We start from the raw sequence: 19,993 nt of genomic DNA on the forward strand, positions 1-19,993 counted from the left end.
TGACAATGAAGTTCATCATAGCTCACAATTATATTATATCCATAAACATTTGTCTTGTGTTATTTTCCACAACTTGCACAAATAAGTTACATGGCATACGTACGGTTTGGCCATCAAGATATATGCATAGCGCATAGATGCTTGAACTAGTTGCACAGCTCACGTCTCATGGTTTGCTTGCACTCATTACAAAATGATTCATAATTTAAGTCTTAACAAAAGCATTCATCTCTAGTTAGGATGTGCAAAATAATGCACTAGTCATGCACACTTCCAGCCAACTGCTTCCTGCATGGCCACCTCAAGCTATTACCTCCCACCTGCAAATAAAAGATTACATCCATCAATGAAAACTAGAGATCCAACTCTTACAAAGTTCTAAATTCATGAGCAATAGTTGTACAGATTTGGAGTTGAAAAAGAATAAACTTGAGCTCCATCTCTTCTCTCTTTTGCACCGGCCTGGGCAGTAGTTGTACAGGTTGGCGAGCGGAAGGGCTGCCGGCTTGGGCGTCATGCCGGGGAGACGCCGGCCTGGGCAACGCGCCGGGAAGACGCGCGGCCTGGGCGGGGCTCCGGGGAGACGCTGGCCTGGGCGGAGTGCCTGGGAGACGCCGGCCTGCAGGGGGCGACGGGACGGCGCTGCGAGCTCGAGGATGCGAGGACGGATGGGAGGGTCACGAACCGGTTTCTAGAGTCTGCGAGGATGCTGGAAATTAGATTGGAGTGGCTAGGTTTTAGTTTTTTCATCTGACAAGTGGGCCTCTAAAAATTTAGGCGCCAGTTAAGACAGAGAAGAGCGCCATGACGTTTTCGTCCTCCAAATTTGTAGGCGCGAATTCTATGCTGAAATTGTATAGATCAATTATGCAAAATGCAGACCTTGGTTGCAATAAAATCACATTTTATATGGACCATTCCATTCCTAAAGTTTTTACAATGGTTGTTGCAGAAAATTATAGCCTTCAACTCAAACATAATATACAATGTAGTGGCAATGAAAACATGAAGTGATGACCTGAGAGTAGCTAGTAGTAGGTGCTGGTTCATTGTTAGCCATCAACAGAGATATATGCCATCCAGCTTTTTACTACCTGCCAATACGAAAGTTATTTTTCTTCAAGACATGGGTTCTGATGGCATGATGTAGTTTCATGCATGGATTTATCAACTCATGACTCACTCATTGCAAAGTTTGTAATTTAAAGGATTTATTAACTGAATGCCTGAATTCTCATGCAGAATATTAATACACGACCATGTTAGCTATCTCGATAATTAGACATCAGGGATTAAACGAAACTAGAATGGTTATTCTTGCTTCTAGGAGCAGTAATCTCCTCTCTTTCAGACATTCAGTTCACTCGATGTAAGCATATTGATTGGGAAATATATAAAATCAAACATATGGCATGCAGACATGAAGCATATAGTTGTTTTCACAGATAGCCTATGTTTATCACTCTAGTACACTAAGTACCTACATCTAAGAGCCATGAACAATTACTGACCACCTTTTATAATATAAAACACACATGCTCTAACCAAGGCCTTGTTTAGTTCCCTAAAAATTTTGCAAAATTTTTCAGATTCCCTGTCACATCGAATCTTTAGACGTATGCATGGAGTATTAAATATAGATGAAAATAAAAACTAATTGCACAGTTTGGTCGGAATTGACGAGACGAATCTTTTGAGCCTAGTTAGTCCATAAATGAACAATATTTGTCAAATACAAACGAAAGTGCTACTATTCCTATTTTGCAAAAAATTTTGGAAGTAAACAAGGCCCAAATTACTTAGTATCATTTTCATATAAAATTTCTATACTGAAATCTTCTGTCTCATGTAATCTCAACTCTTATTAAAAAACAAAAGAGCAAGATGGATAAATAATAAATAGTAGGCACCTAAGAGCCAGCACCAACATGCCTTTTCGATTCCCCCACTTATGGTGCCTCCTGCAACAAATCCAACCCAGCCCTAAGCAGTGGTGCTCAAATCTGACAAAAAAAAAACAAAATCGATTGCAACAGAAGCAGAAAGAAGTGCTGCTCACCTAGGAGCCGCTGCCCAAGAGGAGAGATGCTAGGGCCAGCTAGAGCCAAATTGGATAAGAGTCATCACCGTCAACAGAGGTATCCCCAAAGGTTGTAGTCCCACTCAGATCCAGCTGCGCTTCTCCTCACCTAGGGTTCCGGTGCAGGCACACGACAACAGAGGAGAGGAAAGAGGAGCTGGGGGGCATTGGGCCACCATCGGCCTCCTCCACAAGCCGCACGCTGGCCCCATCCCTTCGAGGGCTGGCTGGGGCGCCACCCTTGGCCCCCTCCATGTTGTGCATCTCAACATTGAGCCTTGAGATAGGGTGGAGGGCAGCAGTCGAGATGAGGAGGACACCAGCGGTGCCATGAAGTCGGCCAGGGCTGAGGTCGGTGCAGTGAGCTTGTTCGTGGCCGCCGCACGGACCGAGCAAATGGAGACGAGGCGGCGGGCGGGTGGCTTAGGAAGAGGAGGCAAAGGTGCGGCTGTGGAGAGGAAGCAACTAGGATCAGGATAGGGTTTTGGACTCCATTAAATATGTGAGTTGTTACGGGCCATGGGCTGGATATCCAACATTGTGAATCCCAGCAATGTCTCACTTAGTGATGTTTTGTGAATTCGTCACAAGAAATTCGTCATAGATTAAAGGATTTCTTGTAGTGGGAAATCAAAGGAAGTTGGGCGCGCAAGACCAATCCAATATGGCGACCGACCGGCGGACCCAGTTCATAAGAAATAGCGTCCGACCGTCCAACGGTGAACCTAAATAAAACTAGCGTCCAACCTTCGGACGCCAAAACAAAATATAGCGTCGGACCGTAAGCCGCTAAGCTATACCGACCAACCGTCCAACGCTATTTCCATATCTTTAGCGACCCTTGGTCGGACACTAGTTTGGGTTGTGGTATAGTGCGTGCTGCAACATCACTTAATGAGAGGCTTTCTCATCGAAAAATCCATCGGTTCCTTTCTTTCCAAACATTTCCACATGATGTGGCATAATATGTAGACCCTGATATTTTCTTTAAACTTTACATCGCGTCATTCTCATATAAGTAAGTCTTTTGTGTACTTTGTTCATAAACTTGTGTCACCTATTTATTGTACCAAAACTAAGTAACAACAAAAGCAAAGAATGGTCCTTTTGTCTGAAAAAGAAATAACAACAGTTGTGTCTATTTCTATATAGTGGAAATACTCTTTTTTTTTGATCGGATAAACATATCACATTTCCAATGGGTGCCTTGACGACGTTCTCTTAAGCAAGAGGGCAGCAAGACACTCGACAGTTCTACTCAATGGTGCTGAGGGGAGACGTCTGAACCATGCACGAGGCCTCCGGCAAGGTGATCCGCTCTCACCCTACTTATTCATCCTTGCCATTGACACTTTGCAAAATATCCTGGAACTGAATGGCCTCCTATCTCCGCTGAGAGGGAGACATGCCAAGCTGTGGCTGTCCCTATATGCAGATGATGCAGTCATTTTCATAAACCCTGTAAAGGAGGAAGTTCAAGCTTTATTTGGAATCCTTGAACAATTCGGCTCAGCAACCGGCCTCAAGTTGAACCTGGAGAAATGTAGTGTGGCGCCAATTAGATGTGCTGGTACAAACCTGGACCAAATCCTGGAGAGCTTTGTGGGAAAGAGGGTCAGTTTCCCGATAACCTACTTGGGACTACCACTCACACTTGGACGCCTCAAAATGGTGCATGTACAAGGGACGGTGGACAAGTCCAGGACCAAGCTTGCAGGCTGGCAAGGGCGCTTACTGAACCCTGCAGGCAGGCGCGAACTAGTTAGCTCTGTGCTGAGCTCCATTCCCACATACCTGATGGCTTCGATGAAGGTACCAAGGCAACTGAAAGAGGACATTGACAAGATCAGAAGGCGTTTTCTATGGGCTGGAGACAAGGAACTCACAGGAGGGAAATGCAAAGTAGCTTGGACGACTGTGGCTAAACCGATCGACTTTGGTGGACTGGGCATAATTGATCTGGAGAGATTTAGCAGAGCTCTGCGAATCAGATGGCTCTGGTTCCAATGGGCAAACCCGGAACGTCCGGGGAATGGTACTGAAATGCCAGTTGATAAGGTGGACATGCGCTATTCCAGGCAGCAACTGTGGTCACGGTCCGTAATGGTGTTAAGGCATCCTTCTGGCAATCCAGTTGGCTAGAAGGCCGGCCGCCGGCTAAACTCTATCCAAACCTGTACAGGCACAGTAGGCGCAAAAACAGATAGTGAGGGAGGCCCTGACAAATGAGAATTGGGTTCGAGACATAGCATACAACCTCAACCATGACCTATTAAGTGAGTTCTTCAAACTCTGGCAGTCAATTGAGGCGGCAAACTTTAATCCAGAGGAAACTGAGGAGGACTCCATTGTCTGGACCCTAGAAAGCTCAGGAGAATACACAGCTAAGTCAGCATATGCAGTGCAGTTTGCTGGTAACATTGTTTCAAATCACCCAGCCTTGATATGGAGAGTATGGGCGACGCCAAAATGCAAATACTTCATCTGGCTGCTCCTACAAAATAGACTATGGACTGCTGCAAGATTGCAATTGCGCAGATGGACAAACAACTATTTTTGTGCTTTGTGTGAGCGGAACTTGGAGACGGCCCATCACTTATTTTTCGAATGCCCCTTCTCGCTGGAAGTCTGGCACGGTATCGCCGTGTGGAGTGGGTGTAGCAGTCTGGAACCGAGCAGTTGGACAGAGGAAGATGACTTGGAAGACCAATACAGCCAGGCGTTCACAGCAGGAGACAAGAAGGGGCAGTCCCTACTAATCTTGACCCTCTGGAATATCTGGAATTGCAGAAATGAAGTGATCTTCAGAGGGGTGCGCAAGACAGTCCAAGTTACGATCACAATGATAAAGGACACGGCACAACATTGGAGCTGGGCAGGCTGTAAAGCTCTTAGGGTTGATCATGTAGTTAGTGAGTAATCCATTATGTAACTAAGCCTTGCGTGGCCTCGGCAACGTGAGGGGCGCAGCTCGCGCATGTATTTGGATGTTATTGCTCCCTATCTTATTAATGAATCAAAGCCGGTAATGCCGGATCTTTCAAAAAAAAAAAGATCCGAGCGGCATGGTGAGTTCGACGGCAACGTTGACAAGACTAGAGAATGTGGTTGGTCTCTGATAAAATTGTTTCATCACAAACTAATCACTTTGCAGTCCAACATAATACAGGCTGCTAACATTATATATCTCATGCTCTAGCCAAACAAAGGCCACCTAGTCCTAGTCAACTCTACTGGCCTCAGTAGCGCACAGGTGATTGTGCGAGCCAAATCCATGCCGTACCAGAGCTAACTTTTTCTAAAAAAAGCGACAGGTTAGCTGCTATTAACATGGAAAAAAAACAGCCATCTTTCCTAATTTACTGGAATATTTTTTTTTCAGGAATAGAGATATTGGTGAAAAATCACCATCCAGCTGCCTGTTTAACTGGATATTCAAAAATAGATATCCTATATTATTCTGGATTTCTCGCTAGTCACTAGATGGAGAGCGATGATAAAGATAGTAGAAAATAAATTTTACTCAAATGGCTCTCTAAATAATAATGTAAAAGAGTAGATTTTATAAAAGCTCTTGGAGATGCTCACGACCATGGCGGCAGGAACGAACATGACCTTGCATGATGACAACGAAGCCAGGCGCCAACGAACCACCCTATCAAAGGGCAACCAAAGTACAATGCCCCTGTACAAAAGCAATAACAACCACTTGGGAGAAGGGGAAAATCCTCAACCGGCTTCTTTTGTTAACTACAAACTCAAGCATAAGCCCAATATATACATGTTTTAGTCATTAATTTCTCACTAGACTAACCGACCATTAGTAGGTATTACTAAAACATAAGAGCTTTTATGTACCAAATTTGATAATAACTAAACCGAATTAAACTTAAATTCAACTAATCCAGCCAAATAAATTGCATAAGCATACTAATATCAAGCTGAAATTATAAGAAGGTGTGTCAAATTTGGTTGCCAATTAACACCCATAAGCCCTCAAATTGAAGCCCATCATCTCAACAATCCAGCTTTGTAGCCCATTTATCACAAGTTTAGTCTCTTGAATTTGATCATGTGTATTGTACCTCAAAACCAAGCACCGCCATGTTTTTTTTCATGCTTTATTTATGGTATACTGTAGCTATTTTATCTCTAACTGTTGAGACCCTTGATGTTTGCCATATTTGATACATTATTATTGGACTACCTATATCTATCTCTGATGTATATACTTTTCATTTTTGTTGATTGATTGATGACAGTTCTGCTCTAACGTGCAGCAAATGATTTTTTTTTATGGAGGGGGGGGGGGGGGTGCATTATTATCTATGAATTGGGCTGGTGGTGTGGGCTAGTGCGCGCATGGGGGTGGATAAACTCTAGGTTGGAGCATGAAGCAAATGGGGTGTGTGCGCGCGCGCATGTGCTATGAGTGGGCTCTTCAGCACCTTGCCCTGGTAGGCGGTGTTTTAAGTCCACGAAGGAGGGCTCGAAAACTTAAATAAAAAGTCTATATTACCTCCCTTAATTTTTGTAAAAGTTCATTTTTCCTCCCTGAATTCTAAAACCAGGTAAAGCATATCCCTCAACTTTTAAAACCATTCATCTTATACCTCTATGGTCTTGTTATAAGCAGTTTTAAAGACGGTCTTGTATTTTTCTTTTTTATTTATTTTGGCTAAATCTTTGAAAAATTATAGTGAATTATAGAAAAACATAAAATCAAAATTCAATTTTGTTGGAATCCACATGAGTAGAGTGAACATATAATATGACATGCTTTAGTATAAAGTTTTTGATATATTTTTAAATCTCTGCTTTTTTGTAATTAAATAGAATAATTCATAGCTGCAGTTTCTATAATCCAATTGTGGTGAAATTTTTATGGCAGACTAGCTATTGTATGCTTAAACTGTAATAAAAAAAATTATAGTCATTGGATCAAGTATAACTTAGGGGGTCTTTAGTTCCCCTTTTTATCCTAAAAATTTCTAGGTTTTGATCCATCATTTTGCATAAGAGAACTAACCACCATACAAATTTTTTAGCAAAATGATTGTCATTCTCCATTTTGGATTTTGGCCTTAAGAGGGCAAAAAAGCCTCAAAAGGCCATAATGAGAGCAATAAATTCTGCATTTAGGATGGAACTAAATATAACCCTAAAAATTTTAACATTTTGCATTTCATCATTCTAAAAAGTCACTAGCATTTTATATTTTTCGTTCCATGGAAACTAAACATGGCCTTAGTTATAGATTTTTCACGTAAGTTAACAGGCCTTGAAAAATTATCTGGGCCAAGGCGAGGGGGAGCGGCAGCCCAGTTTCTCCTTCACTGGGCTCCGCCCCTGCCGGGTGCCGCCGCATCCATCGGCGGAGCGCAAACGGCGACGATCCGCGTGCGTGCGTGTGCCCTGACGAGCCGAGCACCGAGCTCGCACGAGGGGGGACCTGTCCCCGACTGCGTGTACTCCCCGCCGCGACCATGCCTGTCCACGTCACCATCTGCAGCGCGTGCAGCGCGCGCTCCCGCCTCGGGGGTCACACGACGGCGCGCGCGCGCTGCAGCTCCATGCACTCCCTCGCCGCCACCGTCGGGCGCGGCCGCGGCAACTTTGGCTATTTAGTTGGAGAAATTCTGCAGGGGTGGAGATGGATGACCACGACATCGATCTCTCAGCGTCGGAGTCAGCGACAGACACACGATCACCCCCGGCCCTGCCGGACACGCTCCGATCGTCGTCGTCGTACGAGAGGCTAGCTGCTCCATTGCCGTGTTCTTCTTCGTTCCCTGCCCCGGCCTGCCGTGAGGTGATCAATCGATGGACGCCGGCGCGCACGTGCCTGCGGGAGTGGTGGTCGACATCGAGGCGCTCGCCGGACCGGCCGTAGGGAGCGAGGTCCCCGCTGCGCCGCCTAAGGTAAAGGACGCGTCAGTCCGTCAGGTTCAGTGCACTCATACGTTCGTTCGTACCAGCATCACTGGTAGTTTTTCAATCCGCACACACATTGCCTAGTGCCGTGGCTGGCCAGCGTTCAGCAAAACTGGGACCTTTTCACGTGCGCCCCGTGTGTTTGTGGAAATACCTACGAGCAATGCACATAGTGTCTGGATTTCGATTGCAGGGTTTTTTTCTAATCTGTTCTTGTTATGCTTTGTGCAAGTAATTAATTTTGGTTTCCGTCTGTGTCATTTACGTACTGTGGAGGTGGACGTCTTGCCATTAGCCCATTACGCTTTCGTCCATCCTCAACTTAAACTGGAACTTTGTTTTCGTCTGATTGTCCAGGTTGTCTTTTCAGATTGTACTGATTGCTCACTTATCTTTTGGGCCTTTTCTTTTTTATTACTGTTCCAGTGTCAGTCAAAGTTCTTGGCTTTTTGGTGTGACAGCGACTCACTTCCTTGTGTTGCAAACTAAATATAATAATTCTGAATTGTAATCTTTCTGCACTGGTTACATGGTCTTCGTAAGACAACAGAGACCTCAAAAGTCTTACAGAATTTTTTGTTGCTTGTGTGCGTGTGTTTGTTCTGTTCTGTTCTTCTTTTCTTCTACTACTACTGAAATGATACATTGCTCTCCTGTGGGTTAGATAAAAAATGTACTACCCTTTGTCTTTTAGGTTGCCTCAAGCTTTTGATTAGCGGTCAATAAGTATACATGCTAATTCCATGTTGCTGTGTAACACAGGGCCCAGCATGGAAAAGGTTCTTGTACCACGTTGGGCCAGGCTTTATGGTCTGTTTGGCCTACCTTGATCCAGGAAACTGTATGCGCCGCACCATTCTTTCTCTATCTCTTTTCTCTCTACATATCGCACACTATTGATGCTTGTCAAATTTGAACAGTGGGAACAGATTTGCAAGCTGGTGCAGATCACAGATATGAGGTACATAGCAAACAACATTCCTGCATAATGCAAGCCAAAACTAACTACTTTTCTCCTTTTTGTCATTTATTTTTAATTTGCTCATCTACAGCTCCTCTGGGTGACCTTGATTGGCCTCATCTTTGCACTAATTATTCAGTCACTATCTGCTAATCTCGGAGTAGTGACAGGTATTTTATAGAAAGCTAGTATGTCATGCGTATGAGTACACTCTTATGTCAATTGGAACTGATGGCTGTTCACTCACTTAGGGCGGCATCTTGCCGAACTATGCAAGACGGAATATCCAGCATGGGTGAGAATCTGCCTATGGCTGCTGGCAGAGTTAGCTGTGATTGCTGCAGATATCCCAGAAGGTTAAGATCATCTTGATAATCTTGCATAAAAAAATATTGTTCAACTGTATGCTATGTTCGATTTTCTGATGATCGTGTATAATATTACTGAACATAGATGGATACAATAATAGAGGATTCAGTGTTATTCTACACTTAATTCATAATGCCAAAGCTAAAATGACAGATTTATTCTTGCTAATTTTCAATTCAATTGGTCCACTGTCCATTCCTGTAAAACTAATAAGGAATGCAAATTAATGGACAATTTTTTGTCAGTATAGACAACACAATTGATTTTCATGTTCATTTGACCATTTGCTTCTTACGAATGTTATCTTTTTTTCAGTTATAGGGACAGCTTTTGCTTTCAACCTCTTGTTCCACATACCTTTGTGGGTGGGGGTTCTCATCACTGGCTCAAGCACACTTCTCCTCCTTGGAATGCAAAAATATGGGGTAATCATTTTATTGCCAGACTATGCATATCAAAAATGTTTTTACTGATGTTCTTACAAACACCCATGTACAGAAGGATTCACTAATGGTGTTTGGTTTGAGGAGTTGGCATAGATGAAATGATCCATCATGAGAATTTTCTGTGGGGGACTCTGCCCTTCATGTTTACACTAGAAGTGCATATGAGGAATGAAGTAGTGATGGATCAACGCATTCAATTCCTCAGACCATACAAGAAAATTAGGAGTCAGATGATGTACCATCTCACTCCTGAAACCAAACTCATCATAAACTACTTCCAACATTAACTCTGTCTAGTACTAATATTCACCATTTATATAAGAATTTTTGTATGCATATAGCCTGACATGTAGCCTGTTTTGTACATTTACCTAGGTTAGGAAGCTGGAACTTTTGGTTGGACTATTGGTGTTCGTTATGGCAGCATGCTTCTTCATAGAGATGAGCATAGTGAAGCCTCCTGCAAAAGAGGTCATTTACGGGCTATTCGTCCCCAGCCTGAGTGGGTCGGGCGCTACTGGAGACACTATAGCCCTTCTTGGAGCTCTTGTCATGCCGTAAGAAATCTAGCATTGAAAATATTTGTGTGTTCATCTGTGTATATGCGGTGTATCTTTCTTTCTTTTACTTTCTAGGAGATCTTGTTTTGGGTAGAAGCAGCTTGAATTCTTTTTGTAGCTACACACGGTCTTCAGTTTATGTTCTAGAACTCCATTCCTCTATGATTGTAGTTCTTATCATATCACTAATTTATAGTCTAGGTATTTTGTCAAATAGTGTAGCTCCTTTTCAGTATAAATAATCATTTTCTTAAATTAATTACAGGCACAATCTATTCTTGCACTCTGCCCTGGTACTGTCAAGGAACACTCCCTCGTCAGTAAGAGGAATCAAGGTGAATAGATATAATCAAACAGATTCAGAATTCAGAAACAGTTCAGCTTACATTCTGGCATTCCAGAGTTAAGAAATACAATCAATCAGACATATCTGTTCGCTTGTTTGTATTTCAGGATGCTTGCAGGTTCTTCCTTCTTGAAAGTGGTGTAGCAATGTTCGTGGCACTTCTGATCAACATATGTATCATCTCTGTCTCTGGAACTGTCTGTAACTCGAGCAACCTCTCATCAGTTGACTCTGCAAAATGCAGTGATATCACCTTGGACTCCTCGTCCTTCCTCCTCAGGGTATTACTGATTACTGACTGGTCACTACTCACTAGCTTTTGGGCTCTGTTGACTACCAGATAGTTTTAATTGATTGCTTATTTTTCATTTCAGAATGTGCTAGGCAACAACAGCGCAGTTGTGTATGGTGTGGCACTCTTGGCTTGTGGGATAAGCTCTTCCATCACTGGTACTTACGCTGGGCAATACATCATGCAGGTACCACTTCTGGTGCGAATATATGTCAGCACAGAATGTTTGCCATGAAACTACTACAAGTTCGACAGTAATTTTAATCCATGCAATATTCAAATTTATCTTGTGAGAATAGTATTAGCAAATTCTTCCTTCAAAAAAATAGTATTAAATTCGTCATCTGCACATATTTGTTTTTATTAATATATGCTTGGAAAACATAACAGTTGAAGATGCATAGAGGATCTGTATTTGTCCTAACCAGCAATCAAACTGATCATTCTTCACCTCGATTAACTGATTAGCCTTGTTTCAGCTGTCATCGTTAAACTGACAATTAATCATGCATGTTCTGCATGTCTTTGGCTCTTTGCTCAGGGTTTCTTGGACATCAAGATGAAACAGTGGCTGAGGAACCTGATGACCCGCAGCATTGCCATTGTACCAAGCTTAATCGTTGCCATCATCGGTGGGTCCAGTGGTGCTGGCCGTCTCATCATCATTGCATCGGTACAATTGTTTCTTCCATCATCTGTCTGTCTACATAAGCACCATTTACAGAATCTGTAAATACAACTTAGTAGTAGTTTAATTGTATGAATTGATAACAAGTCCATTGACTTAAACTTCTGATTGTATAAAGAAAACTCTTTTTCTGATGGGTTTGGTTGACTTGCTGTATAAATTTGGCGCAGATGATACTGTCTTTTGAGCTACCATTTGCTCTCATCCCACTTCTCAAGTTCAGCAGTAGTAGCAACACGATGGGCCAACATAAGAACTCCATATATGTAAGTACGAAAGTCAGTTGCAACTATAGTTTCTCTGTTTGAAAGCACAAATTAGTTTCCTTCCTTAACTTCTTACGCATATATTGATCACAAGCAGATTATTGGATTCTCGTGGATTCTCGGTTCTGTTATCATTGGGATAAACATCTACTTCCTCTGCTCAAAATTTGTTGGCTGGATCCTCCACAACTCACTGCCAATTTATGCTAACATTCTCATTGGCATCATCGTGTTCCCTCTTATGCTGCTCTACATCTGTGCTGTGATCTACCTCACGCTAAGGAAGGAGACCATCAAGTTCGTGCCTTGCGGTGAGCTGCAGGCCATTGAGACCGACAAATCAAAGGTTGCCGATGATAGCAATAACGAGGAAAAGGAGTATGTATCCTACAATGGCATCTAGCTTGACACTGTTCAAGGTGGAGGTGGACTCTATCACAGGAGCAAGTTGGTGCTTACCTAGTACTTTTTTTTTTTCTCGAATACGCAGGAGAACTGTGTATCATTGTATTAATAGTAGAGAAGATGCTTACCTAGTACTGATTGGACTGTGTGATGCAATCTGTTTTCACGCTTTTTTGTCTGTAGTTTAGGCATAATAGTTTGTTGAGCAAGTTGGTGCTTACCTAGTAGTGGTTGGTCTCTAGATTGTGCTAGGAGTAGTTTCCTCAGTGGTTTAGATCAGTGTTCTGCAACCGAGTTGTTTCTGTGGTTGCCTCCTAGATAAGAAGTTGTGTTTAGTTTTAGTGGGTAGGTCTTAGTACTGGACTTGTTTGGTGGTTGTATATACTAGTCATGTGGTTTTCTTGGCCTGGTTCCATTCCAAAAAACAGAGCAGGAACTTGTGCCTTTTTTCTTTATCCTTCTAATAAAACTTGCGACAAAGCTTTTGTTGTTCATTTGGGGGAACAAAGGAAAACAAGAAGCATTCTTACACGTACCGCCAATTTTTTCATATCACGACCCTCTATTTCACCGTTTCAGAAGTCACTGTACACAATGGTTGGTAACAATGTTACATACATTAAAACTGAAGTATTGAACACACTTTACACGTTGTTTGCACTATATTTATAACGATTAGAAGGAATAGTAGTACAACTAGGATTGACACTTAGAAACTGTAGGAGTGTGTGTGAAGATGACTGGCGAGGAGCAACATGGAGTTCGATCACTATCTTCAGAACCATGTTTATTAAGGGGGTGTTTAGTCCCCATTTTTTTTCAAAAAAATTTGGGTTTTGGTCTATCATTTTGCAAAATGGAACTAAATACCATGTAAATTTTTTTGGCAAAAAGGTAGTTATTTTCCATTTTGGATTTTGGCTTCAAGAGGCCAAAAAAAACCCCAAAATGAGCCTCAAGAGGCTTCATGACAACAATAAATTCTGCATTTTAGATGGAACTAAACATAATCCTAAAAATTTTGGCATTTTGCATTTCATCACTCCAAAGTAGTTGTCATTTTGCATTTTGAATTCTAGGGGGAACTAAACACCCCCTAAAAAAACAATCTTTAATTAATCTAGCATGACTACGATGCTATCTTAGTTTGTATATATGTTGCGAACTACACCTTCCGTTCCAAACTGTAGGCGAGAAAGCAGCTGCATCCAACGCAATGTTTTCAGCTTATGGTTTCTAACCATTCTAGTACTGATCGTCGGCTTATCATTTCTAACCAGTCTAGTATCGATCAGGGCGATCAGGATGATTAATCAGTGATCATGACGATTAATCGTCGATCAGGATGATTAATCGACCTCTAATCGGTCTAATCGTCCATATAATCATCTAGCATATAGCAGAACTATATATCATATATGTATGGTATATATACCATCTTCGTGCTCCCTTGGCCCTGCAGCCTCCAGGTGGAGAAGAGAGTAGGCGACCTTGCAACAGAAGAGGGAGGAGGAAGCAGGCAACAGGAATGGGGGAGGAGGAAGCAGCAAGCAAGCATGCTGTTTGGATTGGAACTCAAAGGGAGTAAGGAGGGAGTGAGATGCACGCTGCAGACTTGTGCATCTCAGCAGCTTAGCAGATGCACGAGTAACGAGCTCAACAGCTCACGGCTGAAGTTGGGAGTGAGGACTAAGGAAAGAGAGTGGGGGTGAGGTATATAAGAGAAACCCTAATGGGCCTAGAGTAAATAAATATAGCCTAGGCCAAAAGTAGTCACAACCAATTTAGCTCTAATCAGACGATTAGTTGCGACTAATTAATGGACAATTAGGTTTCTGATCGCTCTGATCGAATCGGAAGCCCTAATCGAGTGCTAAGTCATGATTAATCATGATTAATCTGGTGATCAGAAAACATTGATCTAGCAAGCCAGACCTGGAAGGAACGCTGATTTGCTCATTCCCACAGAACTTGGTTGTGGGGTGCCTCGTGCATGCGCAGAGTCTGGCTCAACCAGGCGAGCAGGCAATCAAACGGCTTGTCCCTACATCCTCCCAGCCTGGCTTAGGCGGATGCAGGGAACCAAGCAGGCCCTAAGTACACAATTTTGCTATATGTCTAGATATATGTCTAGATACATAACAAAATTATGTACCTAGAAAAGTCCAAGTGACATAATATTAAATGAAGGTAATATTACTAATGATCAAAATTTTGCTATGCTTAGAACGATGCACAAACAAGAAAGAAGTTAACCATCTGTATGCATCACAATGAGCTGCCTAATTCGCCCTAGCCATGTATATATAGGCTCAAAATCTAGATACTCACCTCCTTACAAAAATTGGATACCCTTAAACTTCTGACCATGTGCCACTCTGGTGCAAAAAAACTTGACTTGCGGGGATTAAGACAGCCCCTGGGCATTATGCAAATATGCAATAGAGACTTCTCATGCAAGTTAAGAAAACCCCCGAAACTCTACCCTACTGGTCCATAGTCTGTGGGGGTATAAACCCCTATACCCTTACGGCTAGACTTCGGCCAGGAGGCTTGGCCCATTACGAGACGAGTTCAAGGCTTGATCCGACAACCTGGAGTTTCGCGCAAGGAAACAAGATGTGGAGATCAAGCAGGATTCTAGTCGGTTAGAATAGGAATTGATATCGAATTATCCATGGCAATTGTAACCGACTAGGATTAGTTTCCAGATCTGTAACCCTGCCCTCCAGACTATATAAGGAGGGGCAAGGGACCCCCCTAGGACATACGATTCTCTCAACACAAATCAATACAACCAGACGCAGGACGTAGGTATTACGCCAACTCGGCGGCCGAACCTAGATAAAAAGCTTGTCCGAGTCTTGCGTCACCATCGAGTTCGTAGTTTGCGCACCGTCTACCGATAAACTACTACCGTGGGTATACCCCAAGGTAGACTGCCGACCAGCTTTCGTCGACAGTGGCGCGCCAGGTAGGGGGTGTGCGTACAGCTCTCCCGACGAACAAGATGGCCATCATCCCCGACTTCGCGGCCATGGCGGGCGACTTCACGTTCACCGTCAGCTTCAACAACTTCACCGCCATGACCACAGAGGAGGTGTAGATCCGATCTGCGCCAACCACTTCTTCATCGACGTCGGCGGCGGCTTCAACCACGCTGGCTACGACTCCGACTACTCCAGCAACGTCTCCGACCACGCCGACAACGCGTCACCCGCTTCCCTGCTACAAAGGGAGGCAGATCGACAACACCGACCTGCTCGGGCCATCGACCAAATTGTTTGGCCTACTTGCTCTGACCACCAGTCGCAATAATAATCGCCGCGAAGAACGACGCTACGACAACAGCGACCACCGTCATGACAGGTCGAAAAGCTCGAGGGCCAGACAATTTTGTCGTCACCGACCAAACTTCCGTCCAAAGATAAGTGCACTCCTAATATTTTATTTATTTTTGGCATAATATTTTTAATATTATTATTCTTCAAAACAACTTTTTTAGCCGACTAGTTTTTTCTCCTACACGAGCTTTCCAGAGCCGGTACTGTCTCCGACTCCTCCCTACACGTGCACGAGATCCGCCCTCTGCGTTCCGGGTGGTCGGCAGTAGCTCTCTGGCGAGGCTGGCAATTCCACGCGTGTCTAGGTTCCGCACCTCATGCTGATTGTTGGCTAGACCAGAGCTGGTACAAGCTCTAGGACGAATTAACTACTCGTGCTAATTTTATAACAAAAAATCTAAAACTTATCTTAGTACTGATTTTCTATCTAAAGGTTATTTATACATCATGTACTACCAATTCTTTATATTTATTTTTTAGGAGTTTGGCCCAGTCGACAAGCTACGCTCGGAGACTCGTCGACTATTCCCTACGCTGTGCCCGGGGACTGCTCCGACCACCGAGCACGTTTACGTTCCCAACCACGCTTGGGGACTTGTCGACTACTCTCTATGCTGTGCTCGAAGACTGTGCCGACCACCGAGCACGTTTACGTTCCCAACCACGCTCGGGGACTTGTCCACCGGTCCCTACGCCGTGCTCGGGGACTGTGCCGACCACCGAGCACTATACGCTCGGGGACTGTTCGACCAGCTCACCAATTTGAGAGTTTTGGGACTGTACCGACCACCGAGCACTATACGCTCGGGGACTGGTCGACCAGCCCACCAATTTGAGAATTCGGGGACTGTACCGACCACCGAGCACTATACGCTCGGGGACTGGTCGACCAGCCCACCAATTTGAGAATTCGGGGACTGTACCGACCACCGAGCGTTATATGCTCGGGGACTGGTCGATTAGTCTATTCAATTGCAGACGGACTGGTAAATTCAACATTTTAGACCTTGCTACAAGGCTCATACTTCGCCTTCCAGCAAACTCGGGGACTACATCGGTACGATGCATCTGGCGATGCATCTCAGTTTCAGAATTTCTTTGAGGACTTTTCTTTTGACCCTGGCACCACGTGCCTACGTCACCTACTACCAGGCTCGGGGACTAAGTGGGCACACTTCACCTTGCGGTGAATATGCTTGCTTTTTTGATGTTTATACCTTTCAAAAAAGTAAAGTGGGCACACTTCACCAGGAAAGAAATCTTTTTTAATTTAGGGCACCATGCATTCTTCGAACAACTCGCTTCTTCGATGTTAATGTTGATCAACTGTCTTTTGAGTTGGTCAAAGAACCGTTGCAACTGTTTGGGCGACTTTCCCACTTATTGAAGACGTCAAGTCTCACTGATCGAAGAAGCTCAAGACGGCGTGTTACATCACAATACATGGTGCTCGGGGACTAGCTGTGGGGGTATAAACCCCTATACCCTTACGGTTAGACTTCGGCCAGGAGGCTTGGCCCATTACGAGACGAGTTCAAGGCTTGATCCGACAACCTGGAGTTTCGCGCAAGGAAACAAGATGTGGAGATCAAGCAGGATTCTAGTCGGTTAGAATAGGAATTGATATCGAATTATCCATGGCAATTGTAACCGACTAGGATTAGTTTCCAGATCTGTAACCCTGCCCTCCAGACTATATAAGGAGGGGCAAGGGACCCCCCTAGGACATACGATTCTCTCAACACAAATCAATACAACCAGACGCAGGACGTAGGTATTACGCCAACTCGGCGGCCGAACCTGGATAAAAAGCTTGTCCGAGTCTTGCGTCACCATCGAGTTCGTAGTTTGCGCACCGTCTACCGATAAACTACTACCGTGGGTATACCCCAAGGTAGACTGCCGACCAGCTTTCGTCGACATAGTCCATGTGAGACTAGGCGAACTTCTAACCTCTCTCAAAACTGAAATCTAGCCCGTGTCACCCTAGGTCCCGTGTCAACCATTGTTTGTTAGCGCAGATGTGGTTGAACAACAAGTGTGTCATACGTTAGTGTAGGATCTCTGGTAGTCTAGGATGGCCTAGAGGGGGATGAATAGGCCTGTCAACTAAAAACTCCACTTTTTATCAGTTTCACAGGACAGGGCAGCACTGCCGGCCTACCAGGGCGGCACTGCCGGCCTCTGCACGGAGAGCTAAAGATAATATTCAAGAATAACTTTGAGAAACTTAGATCAGGTAAATTTCCCAGTCCCTGCAAGTTAGTAATCACCAGAACCAACACAAAAACCTGCAGAAGATATATCACAGGGTAGATCGAGCTTAAACCCTAGAACAACTCAACAACATAAGTAAGTAGAGAGCATAAATAGCGCATGATGATTTATCCCGTGGTTCAGCGGTCGCCACACAAGGCTGCACTTACTCCACGTTGTTGAGGTGCCCACACAAGGACCAACTCGTCACAAAGGCTTGTCCTTCCCTCGTTCTTCAACAAGAGTGTTACCTCTTGAGGAAGGGGTGATTTCTTAGCTTCAAGTCGAGGTTACAGACTTCCCTTGGCTGCCACACAGGTTGGCAAGCTCTAGGGCGACGCCTAGCCGGCTAGGAGCAAGCTTCAAGAGTAACAAACTCTAGAGATGCCGACCAAATATGAACCAAATGCTCTTAGACTTTGGGAAACAGTGGATCTGCTCTCTAATCGTAGTTTGCAGCCTTTTCTCTCAAGAAATGATGGTGGAAATCAAGGATTTGCTTGAGAGCTTGAGGAGCAACAATGGAGAAGAGAGAGAAGTGAGCACATGTGTTCTGTAACGGTTGGGACGAAGGAAGACAAAGTGAATGGTTCAGATAACCGTTGTGGTCAAGTAGGAAGGGTATTTATACCCCTGTCTTCCAACGGCTAGACAAAGGGCGACACTGCCGCCCTAGTCAGATCAACTAGGATATACCAGAGAGAACACAACTGATTTGACTAAGGGTTGAGGATGTGTCAGAAGATTCAAGCATTTGGTTCAACACTTGATCAACAAACCTGGAGTCCCTCTTGATAGTACGACTTTTTCTATACTCAAGGAATAAACAAGAACAAAAGTAAAACACCATGAAACCTCTTGAAAAGCCTCTTTGTTGGGTATTTTAAACGCAAACAGAAAAATCCGCAAGTGCACGGATACCGATGTAGCTTTCACCCGGGAGTATTCCAGAGTATCGATTTTCCACAGAGAACGTGAGTGTACTAATTAAGATCCAAGATCGCCCAAGGATAACTATATAATTGTTTTTGGTGGGAAGAGAGGAAGTTTCCTGAGAGTTCTCTAGTTGATCTAAGAATCAAGAATTACTTCAAGATTATCTATATCGGGACATCAGAGCACTAACCACAGAAAGAGATGAGAAGGGGGCTAGGAAGGTCTGACTACGGTCCTACAAACACCGATCCGAACGAGGTGGAATACGTCGACCGTTAGGGCTGTCACTACCCTAAGGCTACCACAACAATCCGCAGGATTGGGTGCAATTCCAGGTAATCGCAAGACTAAACACCACGTCTAATCTATTAATTACTACTCTAGCGTTATAAAGACTAGAGCACTTGATGCAAGCGGGAATCCAATAAATAACTTGAATGTAAATAAAAGTAATTAGAGAACTCAGGAATTATGAATTGAAGAACCTAGAGAATGATGAAGAACGAATCAGATGCTGGAAAAGTATAATGTTGAGGAAGATCCGACAGATCTGGCTCCTCCTCCGCTCTCCTCTTCTCTCTCCCTATTTTCTAGATTACAACTAGAACTAACTAGAACTAGAACTAGAGGAACTAGAACTAGAGGAACTAGAACTAGAACTAGAAGAACTAGAGGGATCCTCTCTACTTGGATGAAGAATTGAAACCCTAACTTTGATTCTGTAGAAGAGGTATGATCTCCAGGGGCCAGGGGGTCTGGTTTTATAGTCCCTTCAAGTGAATATGGGCCGTTGGATGAAACCGACATTGATTGAACGGTTATCCTTGATCCTTTAGGTCGGTGGAGCAATATCCTAAAAGAGAGTCCTGATTGGACTCTATGTGAGGGCGGGCGCCCAGGAGAGTAGGGCGGACGCCCTGTCCCTGAGTCCTCTCGGCTTCCGCTTTGTTCCCGTGGCTTCTGGAGTCTTCTAGATGATAGAAAATTGCGCAGCACGTTAATATCTCTATGTAAACCCGACGTGTGGGCCTTTCTTCCGTATTTCCTGATAACCCCCTGCAGAAATAGACAAACACCAAAACTTGTGGAATTCTGTCAGATAAAACCCTA

General features: G+C 43.9%; 1 protein-coding gene and 1 long non-coding RNA gene across 5 annotated transcripts; one reads left to right on the forward strand and one right to left on the reverse strand.

The window, feature by feature from the left end:
- On the reverse strand, nucleotides 1-2,558 carry LOC110433040. Of its 4 annotated transcripts, none has more exons than XR_002450419.1 (4): nucleotides 2,060-2,558; nucleotides 1,911-1,961; nucleotides 404-1,094; nucleotides 1-320 (listed from the first exon to the last, which is right to left on the reverse strand). It is a non-coding gene; the product is annotated as an uncharacterized LOC110433040 (long non-coding RNA). The 4 variants fall into 4 exon arrangements; XR_002450418.1 differs by having other exon boundaries at nucleotides 1-709; nucleotides 1,019-1,094; nucleotides 2,060-2,557; XR_002450417.1 differs by having other exon boundaries at nucleotides 1-698; nucleotides 1,019-1,094; nucleotides 2,060-2,556.
- Nucleotides 7,431-12,841, forward strand: LOC8054435 (metal transporter Nramp1). The gene is made up of 13 exons (XM_002459595.2): nucleotides 7,431-8,002; nucleotides 8,777-8,855; nucleotides 8,935-8,975; nucleotides 9,067-9,145; nucleotides 9,227-9,331; nucleotides 9,660-9,769; nucleotides 10,166-10,347; nucleotides 10,616-10,685; nucleotides 10,804-10,977; nucleotides 11,071-11,175; nucleotides 11,530-11,661; nucleotides 11,847-11,942; nucleotides 12,040-12,841. Exons 1-13 carry the CDS (start codon nucleotides 7,904-7,906, stop codon nucleotides 12,343-12,345), a joined length of 1,578 nt encoding a protein of 525 aa, XP_002459640.1. The 5' UTR covers nucleotides 7,431-7,903; the 3' UTR covers nucleotides 12,346-12,841.

This window comes from Sorghum bicolor, chromosome 2 (genome assembly GCF_000003195.3).
Source record: "Sorghum bicolor cultivar BTx623 chromosome 2, Sorghum_bicolor_NCBIv3, whole genome shotgun sequence".
NCBI classification, from domain to species: domain Eukaryota; kingdom Viridiplantae; phylum Streptophyta; class Magnoliopsida; order Poales; family Poaceae; genus Sorghum; species Sorghum bicolor.

Excerpts from the sequence above, each read along its gene's own strand:
- LOC8054435 (XM_002459595.2), top strand. The coding sequence starts at position 7,904 with ATGGACGCCGGCGCGCACGTGCCTGCGGGAGTGGTGGTCGACATCGAG. Across the intron at positions 8,003-8,776 it reads TCCCCGCTGCGCCGCCTAAG|GGCCCAGCATGGAAAAGGTT; the intron begins GTAAAGGACGCG and ends TGTGTAACACAG. Across the intron at positions 10,686-10,803 it reads CGTCAGTAAGAGGAATCAAG|GATGCTTGCAGGTTCTTCCT; the intron begins GTGAATAGATAT and ends TTTGTATTTCAG.